General features: G+C 47.6%; 1 protein-coding gene across 4 annotated transcripts; it reads left to right on the forward strand.

Moving 5' to 3' along the window:
* The first annotated feature begins 44 nt into the window (after positions 1–44).
* On the forward strand, positions 45–18,980 carry atxn7l1 (ataxin 7-like 1). 4 transcript variants are annotated; one of them, XM_078101850.1, is made up of 13 exons: positions 1,304–1,477; positions 1,972–2,025; positions 5,211–5,306; positions 8,923–9,064; positions 9,410–9,608; positions 9,757–10,061; positions 11,760–11,842; positions 13,045–13,298; positions 14,112–14,307; positions 14,777–14,898; positions 15,061–15,579; positions 15,877–16,129; positions 16,777–18,980. In XM_078101850.1, the coding sequence occupies exons 4-13, from the start codon at positions 9,049–9,051 to the stop codon at positions 16,792–16,794; spliced, it is 1,965 nt and encodes a 654-aa protein (XP_077957976.1). In that variant the 5' UTR covers positions 1,304–1,477; positions 1,972–2,025; positions 5,211–5,306; positions 8,923–9,048; the 3' UTR covers positions 16,795–18,980. The 4 variants fall into 4 exon arrangements, with proteins under 4 accessions (XP_040029597.2, XP_077957976.1, XP_077957977.1 ...); XM_040173663.2 differs by lacking the exon at positions 8,923–9,064 and having other exon boundaries at positions 45–1,477; XM_078101851.1 differs by lacking the exons at positions 1,304–1,477; positions 1,972–2,025 and adding an exon at positions 3,409–3,710.
* Positions 18,981–19,258: the final 278 nt, after the last annotated feature.

Raw genomic sequence — 19,258 nt, forward strand, 5'->3', positions numbered from 1 at the left:
TTCAATGCACAACATGCATTCCACATGGAAGAAAAAGTCAACTTTCAACTTTAGCTTTATTTCAACTTTCCTCCCTGGTCATGTGTGAGATCTGACAGTGCAGCTTAAAACGTCTGGAAAATAAACATGCATTTGTTTAAGTGGAGATTACTAGAGTATTTGTAAGCCAAACCATTATAATAACCCTTGAAAAAAATACTCCAGAGTGTGTTTTTACGGATTTGTCATGTGACCTCAAGGATCACTGTGTGGGGGGGAAACAAACAAAGTTGTACCCAAGTCATCATCCTTTCTGTGTTTGTGTGAGTGTGTGAGTGAGATAAACAATGGAGACAATAGAGGTGCGTGCGTGCGTGCGTGTTTGAGAGCGCAGAGACAGCAAGTGTGCATGGATTTCAGTGGATCAGTATAAACTAATCAAAGCAATTTCCTCTCTGTCTCACTCCTTCTCCCTCTGACTGGGCTGAAAAGGGACAACGTTTTGCTGCTTCTTGTGATCACCGGCGTTTTTCTTCTTCTGTTCAGGTTTCAAACCGTGAGATGCAAACACGCGGCTGCACCAAAGAGAAGAGCGGCGGTGTTCAATCCGTCGCTTAAAAGCCACATTAGGGTGACCAGTGTGTTCAGTCTCATCATAATGGAAGAGGAGGAGAGGTCCACTTCAACGTTTCTTGAGAAGGAGGCCCATCCTTTTTCACCGGGCCGGACTCTGCACACTGGGATGCAGGTTCTGCTTTCAGCCACAGGAGGCCAATGTTGGGCCATGGGATTGACCTAGTGAGCCACTTTGAGAATCTAAACATCCGGGCACAGCTTGTTTCAATGGCTGGATCATGTAATTCATGCTGTCCCCCATTAACTAAAATGCTTTTGACCAGTGTTACAGTGCTTTGTTTGTTATTATAAAACCTCAGACATATAACAGATTGCGACATTCAACATTGTTTTTTGCTGGGGAAGTACCGGTCGTTGAACTTCTCTAAAATCTACACTTATTGCAGGTTGCAAAATATCAAGAGGTTTCCCTGTGTGTTAGTGGGCCTGTGAAGGCCTGACCAATTACGCCGAATTAGGGCCTTTAAAAAAAATATATATATATATGTTATATGCAAATTAATTTACATAACCCTTGTAAAAGTCCCACAGTGAGAAAAGACGTCATAATATTGAAGGCTTTCTCCACATAGGCTGCTGAACGTTTCACGGTGAGCTCCCCTGTCTATCGATCACACGGTGTCGACCCGACCGATGCCGAAAGGAGCCGAAGCGCAGCGACAGTGACGTCAGCACATCTCGTTCTTTCGCTTTTCGCCTGCTGCGTGCGAAGGAGAGACAGAGAAAAAAAAACGTCTCTCAGCAAAGCAACAAGAAGGAAGAGCAATGGCGACACTGGATCGCCAAATACCCAGTCCGGATACCTTCTTTTGCGAGCCTTGGTCTTCCTTCGTCAGTGCGGCTAAATTACGTTTTGTTGACAGTAAGTTCGCACGTAGGTAGCGTTGTTGTTTTAGCGGCCAAACTGTCGGGAAGTGCGTGCGCCAACTGCCTGTGATTGAGTTGCGCGCGAGCTCCGCCGTGCAGCGTCCGTCAAAGTAACTGTCAAAAAAAAAAAAAAACACCAACTGCCAAACGCGATATTAAATGTTTGAAAAGAGGGTCGCTGCTCAATGACGTGAGCCAAAAAAAAGCCGAGCGTTACGAGCGCACAGTTTGCGCCGCAGTGGGCATCACGTGCACTAAGTTTCTGTTAGCTCTGACAGCTTCACTTGCCTTTTTTGTTTTGAAGAGGGGGGGGGGGGGCTAACAGGCTAATGCTAACGTCTGTTACCAACAGTCCTCGGAACCAGCATGGCTCCACGCGTGCGTGCCTCCCTCCTCCTACTCCACCACCAGCTCCCCTCCCCGCGAAGTTTTGTCGTGAGTGCTGGCGGGTGTTTCGTAAAAGCGGCTGTCGTGTTTCTTCCCACGCAGACTCGTCGTCGGACCTCCGCCGCAAGGAGCCCCGCTGCCGAGGCGAAAGAGCAGGTGAGTGGGTGAGGCGGGGGGAGGGGAGGGGGGTCTTATTTCATCCGACGGGACACTTCCGCGGCGGGTGTTTTTGTTATTGTTTTTTTTTTCACGTGTGCGTGCTCTGCTTTCACACTTATGCAACTTCCGCTAAGCGGCTGTGCTTGCCGGACCCTCGCGCACGTGCGGGAGGTGGCGAGCGAGGTGCTTGATTATTTAACACCTATTTTCATGTCAATCATCAGAAGTGCTCGTGCACGGCCGAACGTGCCTGTCTAATTCACTCGTCTTAACCAAGTTGCTTATGATTCTCATCATGTGACGGGGGTTGTGTGAGCTGCCCCTAAGTGCCCCCCCCCCCCAAAAAATAAACTTATAAATACCCACAGGAGCACGCCCTGCCCTGCACGCACACATAGGCTTCTCACTCTTGCTGGTCAAATAGCATCGCACACACGTACACAAAAACTCACGTGCCTCAACCCCCCCCCTCTCTCTCTCTCTCTCTCTGTCTGTGTGTGTGTGTGTGTGTGTGTGTGTGTGTGTGTGTGTGTGTGTGTCTCTGAGCTGCAACGGGTGTATTGCCGATCTGTGCACGAAGGAACACATCGTCAAAGCTTCACTTTTGAAACTCGAATCCAATTGTAGTAACGGGGACAAGAAGCAAGACTTGTTGTGGTTTCACACTCACCGGCCACTCCGGCAGCGCTGTATGTGTAGATGGGGAGGCCTGCTTAGCAGTAATTGGTGTGTGTGTGTGTTGCAGGATATGATTGGTATCTATATCTATCTGTCACTCTCTCACACACAGTGACCACGATGACATCCAACAGCCACCGGACGGGCCGGACTGCCAGCGGCTGTCATTGCCTAGAAATAGCCCGCGCTGTAATGCTTCTATTTGTATGTCTGCCACTTTCTCTATCAGGGGGACGGGAATCAACGGCAACACCGTGGTACAGTTTAGCGGCGCTTTAGGCGAAGGTCTAAGACGAGTCCTGATAGTTATTTTAGTCGTTGTGGTTCTGTTGTCTGCATAAAGGGATTCCAGCCGGAGTTGGTCACATCAGACGCAGTCGTACATTTCTTCTCGCAAAGGAGAATTCAAGCGAGGTGCCTCATGAATGGAGAAATGCGTGACAGCAAAAGAAGTGAAGTCTAGATAACCTTGGATTCGGCAACTCTTTTGATTCGTTGTTAAAGGAGGATTTCGCTTTTTTCCTCTGTTATGTTATAGCATAAAGAAGGTCTGATGCCACCTTGAGATTTGTGAGGATTGTCCTTTTTTTTTTAAAGACCATCTAATTAATTGACTTTCAATATGTTGTCAGAATATCAATTTCATCTGGAGTAGTGTCTAAAAAGATCAAAACTCTTGAGTAGATATTGCAGTGGAATGATGATTAACTCGTCCTTGATGTTAATGGCACATCCTTCCTCCAGTTCGGACCACATTTTGTGATAATATCAGTAAAACTATTCTCTTTCTTCCATAAATGGCTTCATGTAATATTTTCACATGCAGGGGTTCATTTTTCCCCAGCTCTTCTCGACCCAGTGATCCGTCTTATCGAGGCATCGAAGGACCGGCGGGGAGTAACTTCTTGACCTCCACGAGTTTATTACAGATGTTTGTCCCTGGCCGTTCTGTAGAAATGGAGAGAATAGTCGCGTTTGCAGAATGAAACATAAGCTCCCGGCCAGTAAGTGTGTTTACTTTATCAGACATTTTTGAGGCAGATCCAATAATTATCCGGTGTTCCTTACTGCTACCGAAGCCCTTCTTTGTTTACTTATTCTTTTTTAGGGTAACTAGATTCACTCTGTCCTAAATGTAATCTGTGCCCGAGTGATTTATTGTCATTGGTGGCTCCAAACAATGTTTTTTTTGTTTTTGCCAGTGACTGATTGGCCTGTCAGTCATCTGCCGGTGTGTGGCAGCTGTGTTTAGAAAGACACACACTCCGGCTGCAGCAGTGCTCCACGCACCTCGTCTGCATCTGACTCGGTGAATGCAGACGGAATCGCGTTCTTTATTTTTGTTTTCAGCACTCCGACTGAAGTCCTTTTGCATATTTCTTTTTTTTGCATAACGCGTACGCAAAGACACAAAACCTGACCACGTTTGTGCCTTTGGCAGGTTGTTAAGCCGACTTATACGACCACATTTAAGAGCTGCTTAAAATGTGGCACAGACCCCCATCGTCCACCCTGTCGGTTAAGTCCAAAACAAACACTGTTCGTTTGCCTGCGAGAGAACGCAGCTTGTTGTTGTTTTTTGTGTCTGATTTAGAAAACACCGACCAGCTACTCTGAGTCCAACCGTGGGACTGACGACACAATGACCTTATGAAAAAACAACATTTCCTTCATTCTCATAACACCAGTCGTCAATCAGCATTGACATAACGCATAGGCAAAGAAACATTCTTTGTGTGCGTGTGTGTGTGTGTGTGTGTCCTTGCACACTTCATGCATGCGTAATGAAACCCACTCTGACCTTTCGCAGTATGCCTCACCCCCCCCCCCCCCCCCCCACACACACACACGCGCTCTTGTTGCCTACCTGGTAGTATGATGCAACTTAGACCTCCAGAAGTTTCCCCGCACGCACGAAACGTGACCGGCGCTCCCCTTGACCCGGTGCACCCTCAGCGCTCGTCATAAACACACACACATCCACATCAGTAGAGCTCTCCCTCGGCGGGTCCAGATTAAGCCGCGTGCTAATAAGTGCTGCCATTCCTGTCAGCAGAGCCTCGTTCAGCAGCAGGAAGATTTTGTGCTCAGAACTCAGCCGACACAGATGTCGACTATTTTCCATCAAGCTGTTTTGTTTAGTCTTGTATTGTATTTCTATTTATCACTTTTTGTTTAGTGTGCGTTCCCCTCTTAGCTCCGGGCACAATGCTGTTGTTGTTGTTGTTGTCTGCTAGCCGGAGAGCAGGAGGCTTTGAAAGGATTGTCCGTCTCTTTGATTGCGTTTTATTTGATGAGGAACACACGTTATCTGTGACAGTCACAGCTCCACGCGTAAATCATCTGTCTGGCAGTTTCCTTATAAACAAAGGTAGTATGTTAACTCATCTTTTTCGTTTCTCGTAAGGTGCTGACAAACGTCCAAGTTTCTTGGACAGCCGACTTGGACAAACTCTTTATCCCTGATTTCTTTCTGAAATGTGAACCCTTCGTGTCTTTCTCAGAGATGCTTGGTTACAGAGCACTAGAGGATTTCTGTCTCGTCGTCTGCCATGTCTGCAATCAGGTGGTCACTCCTCAGGGCATCCTCGCACACTATGGTAAGTAACCAGACACACACACACACACACACAGAACGGAGGTACCCTTATCAACTGTGATTTGTATTGATCCCTGCAGGGCTCTTCTACAACGTATCCTCCTGTCCACACTAATAAACCACTCACATTCACGCTGTGTAATATTCAGCAGGTGGATAGAACTGCAAAACACTCACTCATTTACATAGGAAAATAAAATGGTGAAGCAAGTTTTTATTTTCATTTTAGTTTCGTAAAATAAGTCCACTCCAGAAATAATGTTGACTGGCATACGGGTTGTTTAAAAAAAAAACAAAAAAAACCTGCTAATGATAAATGGGAATGCACACCCGTCTCTTAAGCCTCGCCTCTTTAAGAGTTTTTGAGCACCCCCAATAGCCTCACCTCCTCTGTGCGTCCATTTGTTTGTTTTTGATTGTAGCTCGACTGCACGCGCTCACATCTGCCCGCTTCCTCCTGTTGGCGGCACGTGAACCAGCCAAAGCCGTCTGTTTGGTGGAGGGGGGGACGTGGTCATGCCTAATGAGCACACACACACACACACACACGGGAGGAGAGAGGCCAGTGGAGTTGCATGCTCACACATTCTCACTTTCTGTTTCTCAGCAGAAAAAGGACACACACATACACACACAGCAAAGCGCACACACATGCGCGCACAAATGCTTGCGCACACACAGTCTCCTGGCAGGCAATGTTGTTTTTTTTGCTTGCTGACGCGCACACAGAGTCGGGTAACAACAGGTTTAAAGCACGGTCATGCACACTCACGTGCACGCTCACACACACACAGACCAGTGTGGGGATCTCCTGAGAGCTCAAAACAAACTAAGTAGTGCGTGTGAATTATTTTTGTCTCATTTCAGTGAACACCTTTAAACCTTTAAATTCTTTTGGATCCAGTAAAAACGTCCAGCGTTCATTCATTTCTTAAATCTGAAGCATTAATCACGCAACTAGTCCGTGACATGACATGACAAAGGCGTATGGTCTCCCTGTGACATCTTCATCGCGCCCCGCTGCGGGGACCCAAGTTAAAAAGCTCCGTATTCTTATCCTGGCTGTGCACTTGCGTGTCTCCTTCGTAGGATCCGCTTTCATGCTTGACCTGCGCGTCGAATCGGCACTGAAGCCCTGGATATAGAGAAATGCATGCATGCACGTACACACGCATACGCAGAGAGCGGGGAGGCGTCCCCCTCCCCGACCCCCCCCCCCCCCCCCCCCCCTCTCAGGGGTCAGTAGCTCCAAGTTACACACGCCTAGTTGGCTGCCCAAGCGTCAAAGGGGCGTGGTCACAACTTGAGCTGAGACCTGCGCCGGATGGGCTTTTTAAATATTTGCCACGTAACCCGTTGAGAACGGCTCGGTACGTCCGAGGCGCGCTCCCTTTGGCCGGATACGTTGGTTTAAACGTACGTGAGAGGAGAGGCCCGGCATGTATATACTTGGCACGAGGCCCCTCACACTGGCAGCCTTTGCGCAGAGAAATGTGCAAAGGAATATATATTTTTTCAACCTCAAAGCTTATTTTGGAGAGAAAGGGACGTTACAAAGACCTGGCCAGGACATTTTGGTTTCGCCAGTCTTTTTAGGCAACGGTGGGGTTATTGAAACATACCTCGCATTTGAGTATTCTTTTCAGGCAAGGTGTAATTACAAGCAGTGTATTCCAATAGCATGTCGTATGATGGCCCTTAATAGTTGGGCTGGATACTAATATGTTTGTTGATATATATATATATATATAATATTTTTTTAATAAGATCCGCTCGTAGATTTCCAGTCGTAAGTGTCCACCTTGAATCACATTGCTTGCAATATATAATAGCTTTCCCCAATCTAAACCGAGTTAGCTTTTGACTCAGCACAAATCCCTGAGAGTCTTCATAGAGGCGTTTCCTAGGTCTCTCATATCCGTCTTTCTTTCCCTCCCGCTCAATGTAAACAACCCCAGCTGAGCTTCCTCATCATGTGCCGGCTCCACCCGAGGGAGGAGCCGGCAGCCAATCGGACAACTTGCAGGGCCCTGAGCATCGCCATAACGACAGGCGGAGCAGGAGAGTGTAGTGGCGAGGGTGCCCTTGTGGTCGAGTGGCTTTGTGACCTTGCCCGGGCAGCCGTCCATGTATTGTTGATCAGCGCCGTTAGCTCCCAACAGCCTGTGCTTGTTTTTTCTTTTTTCTTTTTGGGGGGTGGTTAAATCTAATAAGCTAATTGAACTGGACAGTTGAGCTGACTAAAAGGAAGTGTAAAATAAAGTGTGATTAAAAAATAAAATTACCGTCGTTAGCCGCATACCTGCAAATGTGCCTCTGGACTTTGATCTTGCTACTCTGAATACAGCTGCTTCCCTGGACCTTCCACTGGCCTATTTACACACCTGCACGCACACACACACACACACACACACACACACACACACATTTGTTAATCATGCTCTCTCAAAGTATGCTTCTACATACTGCAGGCAGAGATGTACTCTCTATGCATGCAAACTACATGCAGTCTTTACCTCAGGCGAAAGCACACGTGCCCTGGCACGAGTTCTTAATGTGGTGTCGTATACCCACGCGCACACCTGTCACACACTTGTGCATGCTATGGCTAATCTCTTTTGATACACACGGGACACTCTTTGTGCACGCACGCACACTAGGGTTATCAAAATTGCTCAAAAAGGACGTTCGAACATATATTTGAATATCTGATTGCGCATTAGGCGCGTCAATAACAGGACAAATTTATACAAATTACATTACATGTCATTTAGCTGACGCTTTTATCTAAAGCAACTTACATTACATTTTTAACCCATTTGACATGTTTTTGCCTGGGGAGCAATTAGGGGTTAGGTGTCTTGCTCAGGGACACTTCGACATGGGACATGGGGCAGCCGGGACTTGAACCAGCAACCTTGCGGTTCCCAGCGCACCCTCTCTACCCCACGTCACCCTGTCTAAATGAGACATAACTACTTGTATAGGTAATTTATTTAAGTTTAAACCTATTTAACAACATATTACCTGCACAAAAATGAGTAAATTAACTAATGGCCACGAGCGCAGATCTCTCACTCGCTCGCTCTCTCTCTCTCTCCGTCACGCTCTGCGGATCGCGGTTTAAATCAACGACAACAAATGCTGAGTACTGATCAAATGCAAGGGGGTCGTGAGTTCGTGATTCTTGTCCAAAAGGCTTCATTTAGCTCAGTGGGCAGTTGGGTTTCCAAGTTTCCCGAATACGGGCCCAGCTACGACGACATCATCCTGTATTTGTCTTCATGTGCATTTTGTCATGTCACTGCTCCCCCCGCCCCCCCCCCCCTCCCCTTTTTTAAATTTGAGTGGAGGGGAAATTCAGCTGGTATCAGCTTCATCTTGATCGGTCCGGCAGATGTTGATTATTTACCTCCCGGTGCAGCTGGTAGATTAACCTTTTTTTTGAGTTGGGAACATAATGACACCTCATTTTAGAGCATAGTGTTCCGTACTATGAAAACTATGAAAAGCTTTTCACACCAATTAAATACACCGATCTACTGCGTGTACAGCGTGTTCTCGCCTTATCATGCATGTTATCTTGATGACGTGTTCACCCCTCTGTTTTCATTCAGGTAGCCGGGGTGTAGTTTCCCTGTGAGGCAGTCAGAGAGAGACAAACAGTGCTGGACCAACCCCACCCCCCCCCCGCACACACACGCCCCCCCGCAACTCCCACCCGCCCCTCCTTCCACAAAGACATGCATAGCAAAAAACGTAAGTGTAAGCCCCCCCCCCCCATTTGTTATCCATTCCCTCTCTGTCTCAGCACCCTTTCCCTTGTTTATTCTGATCAGATCTGGGTCAAATGTGTTCTTACAAGCACTCCTCATGCTGGTGGAGTTAATCAGACAAGGACACTTCAGATGGTGTCTGCCATGTTTGCCATCAGATCTAAAAGAATTATCCAGACCCCACTGGTAAAGCACAGTCTTGGCAGTCGGAGAGAGAGAGTGTGTGTGTGTGTGTGTGTGTGTGTGTGTGTGTGTGTGTGTGTGTGTGTGTGTTGAGATCTCGCACATCTACGTGACCCGACACACTTTTCTCTCCGTCTTGTTCCAGAGAAGCGCCACGTCTCCCCCGCCCCCCCCAGGAGCCTCTCGGTCCCAATGAAGCCCAAGGCGCCGGCAGCGCCCCCCCCTGTGGCTCCCGGTGCCGGGGAAACGCTGAACTTCAGGGTTCCAAAAGATTACCCTCACTCCCGCTTCAGTAAGGCCCCTCTCGCCGTCTACCCACCGAAGGGGGCCCGGAACAAGGCGTGGTGGGCACATTGCTTCTTTTTCTTTTCAACACGATGGCTCTCATCCACATATATCCACTATATTACCTTTCCACAAGAGCTCTTTGCTGTGATTCCAAAATGTTGAATCGTGCGTTGCTTTTAACCACGCCCACTTTCCCCTCCGCAGCGTCTCCCTCCCCGTCGTGAACCTGGAGAAGATGGCCTGCCTCGTCCACGCCGACTCCGCGTCGCATCTGCGCCTCGCCGCCACCTCCTCCCTCAAGCCTCCGTCCCTCGCTGCCCCGGGCCCCCAGCGCCCCACCCCCTCTCCGGAGGGGCGGCCGCGCCCGGCTCGCTCTCCGCTGGACCGGCGGCTGTCGCCGGCGCCTTCTTCTTCCGCGCCGGACCGTAGACCCCCCCGGCTGTCGCCGTCGGAGAAGAAGCACCAAAACGGAACAAAGACTCCCTCGCCGCCGCAGAAGAGACTCTCAGGTCAGCCGCTCGACCTTTTCTGTTTCAGGCGAAATCCTCGTGACGGGATTGAAAACTTGGCTAAACTCCACCGATACGGGTTGCTTTTAGAAAAGTGTGACCCCCCCTCATAGACGTTATAATTGGTTTTGTCCACATTCCTTCACTCTATCTTTCTCACTTATTCTCATTCTCTTTCCCAAATATTTTTTTAAGATAATATATTTCATGAAAGGTTTTGACGCGTTGCTTCTGCTTGTCGTCGCTCTCCGACTTCCTCCTTCTCGGTTGGTGCTCGGCGTCTCGCTGTGATCTACAGCCTCTACTTCACCAGCTCCCGCTGCCAGCAAGACACTCGTCTGCTTGAGGGATCCCCCCCCCCACCTCCTGTGCCTCTACGCTTCTTTTCTTTTTAGTCCTCTCGCTCTCCACCTCCTGCCTCGACCTCCTCGTGCCTCTCTTGTGTGAACACTCTCTCTCACACACACACACACACACACACACACACACACACACACACACACTCTCACGGTCTGGCCTCATTTTTTGTTCTCGCACACGCTGCCGTTTCCCCCTTCTCGGCTGGTGTTTTCTCACCGTCATCGCCTCTTTTTTCTCGCCATCTCACACTTTCTGTTGTTTTTGTGCCTTTCAGTTTCCTTTTTGTCTCATCGGAGTCCTCCTTGTGTTGCTGTAGCTTTTCTGTTTTCCGCTTGTACGTTGCTGCTTTACATCCGACGTGAGTCGGTCCACCTGTGCGGCCCGGAGCCGCGTTCCCGCCGCACGTGCAGATTACAGGGATTATGTCTGAGGCCGGCACTAGATTACAGCCCACTGACAGGAACACCGTCAGGGAAGACTGTGCTGACTGAAGGCTGCTGCCTGCGTGTTACCTGCGTGTACCAACTCTTTCATCCAGGATGTAAATTGTAACATTGTCATTTAGACGGTTTTCATCAACTCATTGTTTCTATTTTTTGGTATTTCCGATCATTGATCTGGATGATTGTTACCGATTAGAGCCGGCGCCATCGCTGAAGTGTGTGTTTACAACTTGAGTCTATTAAGGCAATCAAACAAGACGACAACGGACTGATTTCGCCACGTTATCTAAAGGCCTTATTTGAAAGAAAGTTTCAAAACAGTCACGTGGATCAACTCTGACTTCCAAAACAAAGCAGAGTGTTTCACTACAGATTAGATGGAGTGTGTTGGATAATGTTGTTAAACTGAGAATTTATTTGAAATGTATGCCAGCATTGTGGCCACCTATGTTACAGAACAGGTAGAAGGATAATATGATCTCATCAAATCCCATTAATAGATCGGCTATTTCACCTGAGGATTTTGTAAACATTTTTCCAGAAGAGCGAAACTTTGCGATGGACAAGAGAGACTTCGACTGCACACCAGCACAGTCTTGTTTTTATATATAGTATATTTGCTCTTCATTCAAAGCAGCGGAGAGTTTCCTGAGCCGTCAGTCACACTTGTCTCTTGTCCCGCTGCCAGTTGGTCCCGTCAAGCATGATTTGGCACAGCGTGCGGGATCTTTACAGTCCATCCGTTTTTTTTGAAAAGCTTTAAATCCCTCGTAACCCTAGTAATCAACTACAGGAGAGAAACATGCTTTCACCAAAGACGCACACAAATGCTCTTGATTAGTGACACCTTTTTATTAACAGTCTAATGTGTGTTTGGGGCGCAAATGTTTTACAGGCAGAGTCTTTGATCCTAACAAGCACTGTGGAGTCCAGGACCCTGAAACCAAGCGACCCTGCACAAGGTCTCTCACCTGCAAGGTACCACAAACACACACACACACACACACACACACACACACACACACACACCGATCACTCCCACTCTCCACCTGTGTGTGATTTCTATGGAGGATGTAATAGGTCTGTGACCCTTCTTCCGGCTTCCTGTCTGAGGCCGTCTGACCAGGAAAGCAGCTTTGTTTGTTTATCGGAGTAACAATATCGCAGGGCGCCCTTGTCATCGCTGCTGTAATGACTCCGCCCACAGTCCGTCTCTGCGCTCCGTCTGCACTTCCCATTTCGTCGGGCAATGCGAGGCGGCGGTGCTGAGGCGTTATGGGGCCCACACTTCTCCTTAATGATGTAATTATAGATGTTGAATGAGGCTGCAACATCTTTCAGCTGTAAAACTACAATTTACTGCCCTTTAATTACTGCTAACGAGTGTTACTAATTACACAAACTGGTTATTAGGTAATTAGAACGGTTTCAGGCTTGCGTGTTCATTGTTTTGAGCGGCCGGGATGATCGTGTTGTTATTATTTTTTTTGGGTGTTTTTTCAATGTGGTTGTGTTCAATAATACCGGCAGTCGCAATGAGCGCTTGCTATAATCAGAGATGCTCTCAAAGAGCATGTTCTTTGTCTTTGCACACAACATTTTCACTGTCGTTATTTTTAGAATTATTATTAGAATCATTTAAGAAGAAGAGAACTGCGGAATATGAATGTTTTCAGACTTGCATGGTGTTAAATTAATTGTGTAATGATTTTCTGCAGTTGCTGCTCCCGGTTCTGTCCTCCATATCCATCAAACGTATATATGTAACGGCTTAATTTCAGATTTGATATGTGTTTTAGAGTAACTTCGTCCTCAGGCAGCAGCTAAATCAAGTAATATTTGTTATTCGGTTCGATTTCCTTTGAGGAACTAAAGGAAACGCATCTTGTTGTTGAAACCACACTTCCTGTTTCAAACCAGTATTTCATCCTTTAGTGGGCTGTTGGGAAAACCAAATTTCTGACAGCTGGTTCCCTTCCAAAGAGTAGACAAACTCACCATGAACCGGCAATATGTCCCCCTGTTGGTCTGGTGTGACGTGGGCAGCGGAATGGTGCAGGGATTATGGAAGCTTTCCTGAAACCAGAGCATCCCTTGCTGAATGAAAGCCACTCTGAAAACGAACAAACGTCTCTCTGGGAATAACCTTTTTGGTTTTGTTTTACGGGTGTCTTCCACAGACTCACTCCTTAACCTCCCGCCGAGCCGTCTGCGGCCGGACGAAAGACTTCGACGTCCTCCTGGCTGAACACAAGGGGCGGGCGAAGGTCAACGAGGGAGCGAAGGAGCAGGGAGCGTCGACGGCGGGGAAGGAGGGCAGCGGCCAGAGCATCACAGCCACGGGGGAGACCGCGAGTCCCGGCAAGCCTCACTGTCCAAATGGCCGACCGCTGTCCACGCTGAAGCTAAGGCTGGCAAATGCACATATACCTAGGTAGGAAAGAGGACCCCCCCCTCCCCCAATCTCCCCCCGCCCTCCTCCTCCTCCTCCCTTCCACACACACACACACACACACACACAATATTCACTCTGCGTGTGTTTACATTCAATCAGTCATGTGATCCACCTGTCTGTCCTCTCATATGAGGAGAAAAAGTAAACTTGGAACAAGAATTCTCAAGAGTCCATAACAAATGATTATTATATTAGTCATTATTATTTACTTCCTTATATTTTGTCTTTTTGTTTTTAGGAAAAGATTTACTGAAAATATACATATTTCTGCACTTTTAAAGAAACTCTCTGAACTAAAGTCTTGACTCTTTTGTTATTTCTCAATCATTAATATATATATGCCTGTTAATTATTTTGTTTTCCAGCCATTTATCTTTACTGTTCCTCAAATATAACTTTTAATACTTTTACACATCACTGGAGTTAATGCGATGTGGAGTTGATGCAATTCATATCTGTTCATGTTTTTCCCACCAGGGGAGGCTGTAAACAGCAACCGTGCCCGGATGGAAAAACAGCAGTGAATGAATTGAAAGTCGTACTAGAAACTAATTTCCTGTTTATATTTAGAAGATGATCCTCTTTTTATTTTGTTCCTGGGGCAAACATGGATAGATGGACCGTGGTGCTGATTCCGAAATTATGTTTCTCTCTCTTTTTTTGTATTTCTCTACACTGCCCCCTGCATCCCTTCTCTTATCCAATTCATTCTCCTCTTCTCCCCCTTCCTCGCCTGCACATTTCACTCTCCCTGCATCTCCCCCTCCATGGCTGTCCACCACTCACCTGCAGGGTGCCGGCCTCCACCTCGGTTCCCCCGGCCCCGGCACCAGCACCTCCCGCGCCCCCCAACCCAGAGCCTTCTCCCCGCGGTTCGGGGGCGGCAGATGGGGGCCGACTCTCCAGTGACGAGGGAGACGGGGAGACTCCCGAGGACACTGCCAGGCCCGCCTTTTACTCGTCCAATCACCACCCACAGCCTTTAGGGGTAAGCGGTGTGAGGCCTGTTTTTAGACGCCATTCATAGGAATCTGTTTTTAGATGCCATTCAGAAGAATTACTTTTGTCTGTGTTCAGACTCGAATGTAGCTAACGAGGAGGGAAGCTTTTGTCCGGAATCTGGGTCAAGACCAAAAAGGTTGATGACAGGCCGGATTTCCTTCATAGGATATTTAACCATATTGCACCGAACAATGTGTCTTCTCCGCTCTTGGTCGTCTGTTCTTTTCCGTATCTCTGTTTCTTTTGATTCCTCTTTGACTCCACATCCTGCTCTGTCAACCCACATCTTACTTCCTTCCTCTTTCTCTCGGTGTCTTTCGTTCTTTTTCTTTCCTTTTTGTTTTTCTCTCTATCCTCTGCGTCTTTTTCGTCCGTTCCCTCGTTTCTTTCTCGTTGTTCGGGTTCCTCCCCCTCTGTCGTCAGCGCCTTCACTCCCTGTGCCTTCTCCCCTGCAGGTTTGCGTGTTCAGCAGCAGGCTCATGGGACGGGGTCACTACGTGTTCGACAGGCGATGGGACAGGATGAGGCTGGCGCTCCAGAGCATGGTGGAGAAGCACCTCAGCGCCCAGATGTGGAGGTGAGTGCGCAGCAACGTACGCTGGCATAACTGTGATTGGATTTCACCAGATTTACAGCCACTGAACAGGTCGTTAATAGAAAGAAAGTGACGTGTATGTTAACAAGATGCAAGTTAATGAAAGTAAAGTAAAGGGTATCAGATGAGGCTGTGTTTTTCTAGGAAGGTGCCTCTGGCGCCTGAGAGCCTCGTCTCCCTCTCCTCCTCCGGTACTTCCCCCGACGCTTCGCCACAGACTCCCTCTCCCTCCCCCGCCACTGCTTCTCACATCCGGCCCCCCTCCAACTCCCTCTCCCGGCCCGCTGCGTTTCCCCCGGGCACATCCACGGTGGGGACGCTCGGCGTCCGGGACGCTGCGCGGCTCGTCGCCCCGGTTTCCGCGCCGGTTAAAGCCCATAACGGCACCCGCAGAGACAGCTGGCCATCCAAAGACTCGGAGGACTGTGTATCGGGGTCTAAGAGGAGAAAGCCCCCCTCTCACCCCTCCTCCTCCTTCTCCCCCTCTTCCTTGCCGCCGACTGTGGATAACGTTCGGAGGAACGGCGCCAGCCATCAACCAACTTTACATGCCTCAGGGAGGGCGGAGGACAGGAAAAGGGGCGGGGCCACTGGGCTGTGGAGCGGTGGAGAGGACTGGTTGTCCAGAGCTGACAGGCCTCAAAGTCACAACTCGCAGAGCAGGTGGGTAACGTTTTGACAGTCAATGTATTTGGTCAGGAAAATAATAGAAGACGATGCAGAGAAACACATGAGCGGGTGATTTATTAAAAAGCCGCGTCTAAACAGAGAGGATGGCGTCAGCGGTGCAGAGGCTGTGATGACGGGTGTTTATCTTTCCCTCTAAAATATATACAGCGCGATAAAAATCTGCTGTGATGATTTTACAGCAGCCCAAATAGACGCTACCAAACCGGGGAAATGATACGGGTGCTCACTGTGTGTCATTAACGGCAATTTCCCTCCTCCTCTGGTGTGCAGTCGCGAACACAGCACGACCGGCGTGCCTTACTCGTCCATCAGGGAGGTCGCCTTTGCCCCCTCAAGGCCCCTGGCCTCCCCCTCGGGACCCTTGGCTTACGGGGGAGGAGCAGAGGGGAGGAAGAGGAGGAGTCCCGGCTCTTACCAAGGGAAGATGAGCAAGCTGAGTCGGCCAGGCGGACTGGAAGGCCTCTTTGGGAACGGGAGCGACACCGTGGGAATACTGGCTTCGGGGCCGGAGTCCCCGAGACAGGTGGGTGTCAGCTATGATTATAAACTCATTTTCAGCCTGCCAAACAAAACAAAACGTAACATTCACTCTTGGCTCAAAGCACCACTGTGCCTCAGTGCGTCCCCACTGAAATTAGGAAAACGTCTCGCTTTTCACGAGATTCTAGAATGACAATCAAGTAAACTCAAGGTGGTTTGTTTTCCAACATAAAATGAATGACAGTTGAAATAATGTGTTTTTATATTGACTCACAAAACCTAATTCAGCTGTAGATCAGATGGCCAAAACTTAAGTTGACTTCAAGACCTCAAGGACACATTTTCAGTGAAGACGTTGTTGATAATGAATTTATTTGTTGTAGGGTATGTAGTATTCAAGGGTGCTTTGCAGCAATACGAAACACACACACACACGCACTCACACACACACACACTATATGGTCTGTATTTGTTGAACAAATGCAGGTGAAACATTTGGCAACACAAAAAAAGTTTAGTATATAACACCTAGATTAATGTGAAGAAGAAGTGACATAAAACTCCTGAGTGGTAAAAGTTAGTTTAAAGACATGTGGAATTTTGGCTCTCTGTTAATGATGATAAGGGTTTTTATAGTCTAATAATAATAAATAAAAACCAACTGATCAATCTGTCCTCTTCTCCCCACAGGCCAAGTCGCATCACTGAGAAGCCTGTTTTCACGGACAGAATATCGGGGAGCTGTGCAGACCACCACTGTTTGTGACCTTTGACCTCACCGCATGAATCAGACTGCCTCATCTCGGCGATGTCACCCCCGTTCATCCAATGACATTTGGGTTCACACGTCGCTCTGGAGGGTCTCTGCTGTGATGAGGGGGCCGCCTTGCAAAATAAGACGACGGAATCTATGAATTTATCCTATGAAAAGGGAATGTGCCTTTTAAAGGCATTCTTAAAGACTTGCGGGGGGGGGGGGGGGCAACTTTTTTTATTTGAATTGGTTGGTTTTACGCTGGTTGTTCTGACCAGTGTCCTGCTTGCTGTGTCTGGTCAGCTGACCTTGACCCCCCTTCCCCTCAAACCATCACTTTTACTGTCTTTATACTATTTTTTATTTTTTATTTATTTATTTTATCCCAGCATGCCTGTGTTCAAAGTGCACTTACTCCTTCGAGGGTTCGAACGGTGTCGAGGACGGCCACGCGAGGAACTGTCCACACATGCAAAGGAGGAAGGAAAAACAAACATTTGTGTTACCAACGATGCTGCGGCGGCACGTTGTGTTTTGATACGGGAAGAAATCTGATATTTTGAAGATATTTTTTTTCCCCCTCTGGTTTTAAAAAGTTGCAAGAAACACACAAACTCCTGTCTGTGTATCAGGACATCCAAAACGGAATGCTTTAATGTGATGTTGGATTCTTTTTTCTTTTTTTTAACAACAATTGACCGTTAAATACGTTTGTTTTCTAATTCACCCTGAGACTTTTTGAGCAGAAAATCATTTCATTTTGAAGAAGTGCTGAATTATGATGAAGCGTGTTGTTGAAAATGTGTACATATCTGTTATTCTTTTTGTATTTATTCATAATTGTCCCCGTTTACCCAATATGAGCCGAACAGAGTATTTCTGCCCTCCTGCCTCGGTCTGTGTTCGCGGACATCGACGAGATCGGCCTGGTTTCTCTGAATCTCGCAGAATTTGCTCGTTCGAGTTCGAGTAATACCAGCTGACACGCAAACACATATGAACTTTGGCTGCTGCAGGCAGATAACAACAACCTGTAGTCCGCTTGGTAAAAATATTTGATGCTGTGCAGCAAAGTATTTTGTTACGCTATGAATCCAAACTGCTATTCAATGGAGTTTCATTGGCTGTGGCTCTCCGAAAAGTGTTTTGTTTTTTGGGTGTAATTTTTTCTAAGGTTGATCATGATCCTTGTTAATTCTGCTGTATTTTGATGGAGAAACCGGGGCCCAAATGTCATGTCTCAATAACCCCCCCCCCCCCCCCCCCCACACACACACACACAGACTAGGTACTCGCAAGCTGCGCTTTTGAACACGTCTCAAAAGCCTCTGAGCACTTACGAATTGTACACACACAGTCAGTCGTACGCGTGTGTTCCCGAGGGGGCTTCCCATGATAACTCTTTATTCATCCGTGTGCGAGGTCGTACTGAAGCACTCTTAGGTCAGTTGGGCCCGTGGTTTACCCAGGTACCCCGCGGTGTACAGTTAACACGCCTTCAATTCCTCTTTTCTCCGTTTAACGCCACGTACCAAACCCGTTTTCCGGGGGAGAACTGGTTTGTGTTGGGCTAATGGACTGGAAACCCTGGTTTACGTGGGAGTTCTATGACATTTGTTTCCCCTCAGTATCTTCTCACGTGTACCTACAGGTCAAAGGTGATAATTGTTGATAGTAAAAGAATGGGAGGTTTCAGTGTGTTGCAGCTAAAACTAAGTTCATGAATTTCAGAGCAGTTGTATATTATCTTTTGCCAATGAATGAGATATTCCCAGTTTATTTTAGGTTTTTTTTAAGCCTCTTACTTTTTTTTGCACTTTGTCATAATGCCCAGATCTTTAATCAACATCTATTTATAGAAATATTTGCGATATTAAAAACAAATCTATATATTTGTAAAAGTGTACCCGGCAACTGCAGTGAAAAAAGTTGGTGAGCTGGGCCCCGAACCAGCGCTCTGCTATCGCTTTGATGTGCCTCTTCCCAACCATGTGGATGATATGAAAGATGCCTCGCGGGAAGACGAGGTGGATTCACAGCAGTTGGGTCAGAAAATGGATTTCCCATCAAACCAACTGAACACTCGCTGTACACAAAAAATGTCTTATATGTGAGCTTTTATTAAATGAATGACGGTGAATGTTGTTTTATTTGAACTGGAGGCAAAGTCTCACGGATGATGCATTTCCTTCCCATGTGATGAGCTCCTCATCGTTAATGCGAGACGGGAAATGTTTGTGTTTTTTTTTTGTTTTGTTTCGCTGCGTCTTTCCATTTAGACCAGTGATGGGATGTGTGGGACAACACACACAGCGCACTGTTTGAGTAATCGAACCACAATCAGAATTGAGAGGACATTGAATTGACTTCCTCTAAGGCCGAGGTTCAGCTCTAAAGACACTGTTGCTCACCAGGAAA

Source organism: Gasterosteus aculeatus, chromosome 4, assembly GCF_964276395.1.
Source record: "Gasterosteus aculeatus chromosome 4, fGasAcu3.hap1.1, whole genome shotgun sequence".
NCBI lineage: Eukaryota > Metazoa > Chordata > Actinopteri > Perciformes > Gasterosteidae > Gasterosteus > Gasterosteus aculeatus.

Excerpts from the sequence above, each read along its gene's own strand:
- atxn7l1 (XM_040173663.2), top strand. The coding sequence starts at position 1,381 with ATGGCGACACTGGATCGCCAAATACCCAGTCCGGATACCTTCTTTTGC. Across the intron at positions 10,062-11,759 it reads GCCGCAGAAGAGACTCTCAG|GCAGAGTCTTTGATCCTAAC; the intron begins GTCAGCCGCTCG and ends AATGTTTTACAG. Across the intron at positions 14,899-15,060 it reads CTCAGCGCCCAGATGTGGAG|GAAGGTGCCTCTGGCGCCTG; the intron begins GTGAGTGCGCAG and ends GTGTTTTTCTAG.